Here is a 6,624-nt window from a genome sequence, read left to right on the forward strand (position 1 = left end):
TGATATGACACCGTCACCGCCTGAAGAATTGCCATTGGACCCAGTAGATATAAAATTAGAAGTGGAGTCTGAGGAACCAGAAAGACATATAGGGACGCAAGAAAATTCTCAAGAACAAATGTCACTTGCTGACTCGGAGAGTAAATCGCAATCGACTTCTGGTGTATCTAAGACTTCGAATAGTTTTGTTGCAAGTGTCACAAGTATTACCAGTTTGGATAATGGATACCAGGTACATTCCATTTTTTGTTATTCTATATTATTTTTTGTTTATTGTGTAAGATTTCAATTCTATGAGATATTTTAATAATTTCACTCAAAGGGCGATGGAGAAATGTCTAGACCAGTCAGCCGTGGTGCAGAAAGTCATCATTTACACAGCAACGGACATAACGTCAACAACAACGTTAGTGGCAAAATAATGTTCAAACCGGTGATTCAACCGTTGTTGTTGTCGGCAGGCATCATGCACGTCCAGACCCAATGACCGATTCTGATTTTTTCACTGAAAGTGATGCTGATCTCGCTTCATCCGAGGATACTGCACACAGACTTGCTAGAGTCATAGATGGAAGACTGGTATATGGGCATACTGCTGCCAATAATAATGCAGGTGAGTTTATTAAGTGTAAAATAATTTATAATTCCTAATATCATATGAGTTGTTAATAAAATAGAAAATTGATATTGATTTGGATGGCCAATTATTGCAAAAATTATTTTTGTCTCTAGGTATTCCTACTGCTGGGCCATTATGTCTGGTGGAAGATTCTTCTTCCTCCTGCATGGAATCCAGTGGTGTATACACAGATCTCGAAAATAATAGTCGCACAGTGACACCACCTCAGGGTATAATGGTTAAAAGTGCTTCTTCTAGCGATTCGTCAGCTATAAGTCCAAATGCGAGCGCCTATAAAGTACCTTTGGATGAAACAATGGCTATGTCGGTTGATGAATCTAGCGAACCAATTGCGGTTAAATGTAAGGATAAAACATATTGATTTTATTAAATCAAATTTACTAGATAAATTATGATTTATTTTGACGTTTTTTTTTTTTTTTATAGCACCAAGTTCATCCACAAAGAAATCAAAGCCATCGTCAAAAACGAATACATCGTCTGGCGGTGCTTCTGGTAAAGAGAATAAGCGCCCTCAGATCAAACGTTGTAACAAATGGGATTCTGTAATGAATAAAATTGCTGAAAATAAAAATGCAAGGCCTACTATTCATTTGCGGGAAGTCAAATCAAAGATTTCTACTGGTCTCACCAATAACAATAATGGTTCTAGTCCAACCTCAAGAGTGAGAGCTTTGAATAAAGTTGCTTGCAGTAGTGTGCAATCGTTGAATGAGAGAAGTTTGAATTCGCAACAACTTAAAGCTAAAAGGTAAGAATAATAAAAATATTTTTTATATCCGACAATATAGCTCAGATCATACTTGTCGGTCTTGATGCTACAACTCAGGCGTGTTTTATGTGCTCTTGTTCAAAATTGACTATTGGTATATCGAAATAATTCAATAGTTTTTTTTTCAATAACGCATTTTAATTTTGCATAGGGATCCGTCGATCTATGAACACAATGATCTGTTCTCGCGTATGCACTTTGATTGTTTTGGCACGGATGACACTCCCAATTTAGAGTCACGGTTATTGAACAAGGCCTTACCAGTGCACCGAAATTGTTTTTTAGATACAAACTTTAGTAATGCACCGTACCATCATATATTTTATATCAGAATTTAATTAAAAAATAAAAATAATCGTGGTACATCCAATTCAAATACAAATATAAATCTGGTGCGAAAATATGTGCAAAGTGTAGTTACGTATGCGAGGTGGATTGATAATTTTTTATGTCTGTGCTGAAACAGTGTAGTTACTTTATTTCTCAGTGTAGTTACCATTCATATATTCTAATAGTAATATTACAAAAAAATTATTTTGAATCAGCACGCCACTGTGTCATTTAAATAAAACGCAATCCCAATTTCAATCGATCATCATACAAGTATCGACAACCAATCTAAACCGCAGCATATTTATCACAAAAATAATACAAAATATAATGTATTATCCAAAATACGTATTATTGAAATATTTCTTAAGTGAGCTTTCTATTTATCGAGATTTGGTATTTTTCTGTGTTTATTTACTTAAAGCGTTTATCTATTGAGCAAAATTTGTTCATGATAATTTAAACTCGCCGGTTAGTTTGCAGTTTGATCTATAATTCAGTGAGAGTTAGTGGCATCCGTAAATCTTATAAATCTAATATTGTATAATATTTTGAGTAATAATGCGTAATAAAGATATAGGTGTTGTTGTGAAAAATAAAGAAAATTGTGATAAGAGTAAAGTTAAAATGACCACACATGGGTAAGAAAGACGTTTGACTACGAAGCAATTCATTAGTTTAATTAACATCTAAGTAGAGAAATAGATTTTACATATATTTATTTATATTCTAATGTGTGTATATTTTTAAATATAATCATAAATCAGATATATACAGCAAGCTAATTTTCACAGACACTTTAAAATAACTGTCTTGCTCAATAAAGCTGTTTAAAAGATTCAAGAAAGCGTTCGGCCAGGCGTAAATATTTTCTTTGAATAGTAATGACTATATTATTTTTATGTATACGTTACGTATACATCTCTTACAGTTTATGTAATTACATTTATATAAAACAATTATAAGTGCTTGTATTGGTGTTACACTACTCACGTTCAGTTTTTTTCTTTGCTGGGAAATTTTCTAAATTTTGAAAAAAATTCTGCACGGATCCCAAAGTAGTGAAACCATAACTTAGGTTTGTTTTTGATATCGAAATCTCTATAAAATATCTGAAAATTTGATGTTTATATGTCTAAGCCATTTGGCAGTTTTCATACTTTTGTCTCCGAAACCGCTGGGCCTGCCATCCAAAAGTTTAATCAATTTTTTATTCCATTAATACAAGTGAAATATTTTTTGAACCATTCAAATCGGACGCTCCGTTCTCTCAAACACTTCTATTTTTGCACTTTTTGCTCCAATCTTGGAAACAGGAGAGCCTGCTTTTCAGGGCGTCTCCCAATCATCGACTTTTTTGAGTCATTCTAATCGGTTGATTCGTGCTCCCGAAATCATAAACGTTTACTCATTTTTCTATAGTATTATAACCATCGAAGTATTTTATCAGAAGATCTTGTGTTCATCCGCGAAAGATTTATCTAGCCAATATCATCGCATATCCCACATTTCATGACCACGGAAAGATTCCACATCTCCGCAACAATGCAATCCTTTCAAACAATGAATTATCTCTACCATCCTCGGCGTATTTTATTACATCCCGACCTCTCTATATTTCTACAATAATTAATTTCTTCCCAGCAGGAGAACACGTGTGCGAGCATCGGAGTCGAATCTTTTGCAGGACGATAGTCAGAGCGATGTGAGCAGCAACGCAGCAGGTAACACCGTGAATTCATCGCCGCTATCGGCGACCCGGCGAGGTCGACGCCGACCTCCGGGGTGACGCATTCTCTGCACCAGCGGCAAAATACGTCCAGTCCGAGGAAACCTCCGGCGGCTGCGGTGCAGGCTAATAATCGTAAGTGGATAGATAGTTTTTTTTAGTAATAATAATTATAAATAGTAGTGAAACTGAAGGCAGGTCCATGGTGTGAGAGCACCACAATTCAAAGATTCTGTTACCCTCCCTTGTTTATCATACCCATTAAAAATTAATACCAGCCCTTTTAGATCTCTTATTTTACCTCTATGGCGTCAGGTAGGAGTTGCATAATGGGTCCAATCCAGTTACTTTTTTTTTCAAAATTGTACTCAGAAGAGTTCTCTTTTCGTCCACTCATCTCATTACTTTTTCATTGGTTATCTTGTCTGCCTACTTTATCTTCTCCATTTACAAAGCTACATTTGTTACAGTTATAGCTGAATGTACTTTGTATAACTTGCTATGAATAATAAATCAAAAAAAAAATTAGGAAAAAGTAACAATTTAATGGCATATCTAAAAATACTGTGGTGCCACCAATTTTGAACCAATTAATGGACGAGTGTACTTGTTCTGCGTGTAAATTTTTAATTACTTAGATTGCAATTTTTCAAAAGAATTAAATAGAACATTCAATATATTTGTCATATTCTGAAACCATGCTGGTATTAAATAAATAGTTGTAAGTGGCACTTCACCTCGATTTTGACCGCACAAAACTGGGTGCATAGTACAATTGGAATTTTATTCCAATATATTTCTTGAAACTATCTTCACTTAATATTGACCTTTTTTACTGGTTATTTACTAATTATTCATATAGTAGTTTGATATTAAAGTCAATGTGAGCCAAGTAACTTTGTATGAAACTATATAGAAGATTAACACCTTGGAGACTATAATCAAAAGCCTACTTTATGTCGACTTGGCCATATATAGAATAAGAAATGAGAAATAGGAAATATTATGTCTTAAATGTGTGTACACATATCACATCGATTAACACATGTGTACTAACAACAACTACTAATATTGGTACGTTTAGGAACGCATAGAGAAATATATAAAGTGCTTGAAAGGAATAAAATTATAGGCTCTAAAATTAAATACTATCTAAATTGAAATTAATAATATGGCAAAAACTACATCCATTTACACATTTATTTATTGATTTGGGTATAAATGATTTGCGGTTTGTGGTCACTTTAATTAAAAGTAATGACACTAAACAATTTCTAAAGTACACATAATTTTTTATTGTAGAAAGTATTGGCACCAAAATAAATTATTAGTAAAATTAAACAAGATTTATTCAATTGTACCGTAAACCATAAATCATTGCATAAATGTTCAGTAGTTTCAAATGATTTGTTAAACCCATTAAAACAAATGGTTTTAACCGCAGGGTTTTGGTTAATTGAAAGTTTTTGATGGATTTCTCAGGTGTAAAATAACATTCTACCTATTTATATTATTTCGTTGGCATTGCTAAATCGTGAACAATAATTAATTTTCTTGTTGTAAAATGGCCTTAGGCTTAGTTTTAGGGGGAGAATGAAATGATCACTAAACTGATACTTTCTCTACATTAGGATTTATTTTGTTCTGATTTTGATTTTGTAAAGATTTTTGTAAGAGTCATTAATTTATCAATGAACTTTAACAAAAAGTATCGTATTGTTGTAATAACTTCGTCATTTTTTTTTTCAAATTTTTGTCTTTTTTTTTTCAATAATTTTCATTAAGCGTGTAAGACTTTAAAGTATTTATCGTATTTATTACACATGTAATAAATTATTGTAATATATAATTTGAAAGCTGACGTAAAATTTGATTGACTTGTACTTGAATCTCACTTCTGAACTAACGTTAATAAATAATAGTTGAGAGACTGTTTAGTAATTAAAATGTTAATTTATAATCTGTTGCAATTTGTCAGATGAAATTGTTTTGCAAAACCCAACACTGTGATGCAAATATAATAGCGAAATAACTAATACATTTCTAGAAAATTCCAAATTTTCAGAAAATTATATATTCTCAAAAGTCTTGCTTCTGAATTTAGTTTTTTTTATAACTCCAAACGGATGATCTTGCCTTTACAAAATTTAAATGAGTCACATTTTAAATAATAGTTGAATATTATATATGATTTTTTAAAGAAGATTTATTGTCTTGAGGACGTAGACTCTGTGATTGTCTCATAAAAAAATTAGTATCAACGTTTGATTAACAAATTAATGATTTTTTTTAAATTATACAAAACGACTGTAGTAAAATGAAATATTCATATTTTTTAGGATAACATAAGACTTTTCTTTTTATATATTGTTCAGATGTATTTAGTTCGTTGAAGTTTTTTCCAACTTATTACGTTATTTAAAAATCTTTGATTCAACTCATTTTAATACAAAAGGCTTTGTGTTTTTCATTTTTGGTCAAACATTGTTTCGCAAAATTTCTAATTAATTACTTGATATATCACGAAATTTATCAAGAAAAAATTAAAGTAAAAATTTATAAACCAGCTAAAATGTGTACATACATAATATGAGGCTATCAAAAACTTAGAACGTAATGATATCTAAAATCATTAATTAATTGATATACTATTTTATAAAATTATTTATTTATATAGTATTTTATCAAAATTTATTCCGAAGGAAATTGATAACAAGATTGTTCTATGGATAATTCAATATTGCTTGTAGTCCAAGAATCCATATCCTTTACAAAGTCGTTTCTATAGATGAATTGCCATGGGCTCTTCGTACTCACCATAGTCCATTTCGACACTGACCGTTCTTCAGCCACACAATATATATATATATATATATATATATATATATATATATTTACTCACCGGTGCACATACAACCTGTATAACGAATGCACGTACCAGTATACATACATTATATATGCTGCACATAAAGAAGTTAAAAAGTTGAAACGATGTCTTTAGCAGTCGTCTCTCTGTGGCGCTTGAAGCCACATGAAACACATACGTGGTTCTATTAAATCGAATGTCGATATTTGATTGTTATTTGTAATTGAAATAGTTGGTAAAGACATTTGTAATTGTGATAAGGTGGTTTGTGTTACTTTACATTCACC

The 6,624-nt window shown here is 31.6% G+C and overlaps 1 protein-coding gene across 1 annotated transcript in view; it reads left to right on the forward strand.

The window, feature by feature from the left end:
- Positions 1 to 434: 434 nt before the first annotated feature.
- The window catches only part of LOC113366246, a gene marked incomplete at its 3' end in the record, with an annotated part of 36,893 nt that continues 30,703 nt past the window's right edge, over positions 435 to 6,624 (forward strand). Inside the window, 3 exon segments of the mRNA XM_026607822.1 lie at positions 435 to 613; positions 733 to 981; positions 1,067 to 1,391. Coding sequence (XP_026463607.1) covers positions 484 to 613; positions 733 to 981; positions 1,067 to 1,391 — 704 coding nt within the window.

The sequence above is a fragment of the Ctenocephalides felis genome, unplaced genomic scaffold (assembly GCF_003426905.1).
Source record: "Ctenocephalides felis isolate EL2017-DRISC unplaced genomic scaffold, ASM342690v1 CF-g0.4_SCAFFOLD_01170, whole genome shotgun sequence".
NCBI classification, from domain to species: Eukaryota; Metazoa; Arthropoda; class Insecta; order Siphonaptera; family Pulicidae; genus Ctenocephalides; species Ctenocephalides felis.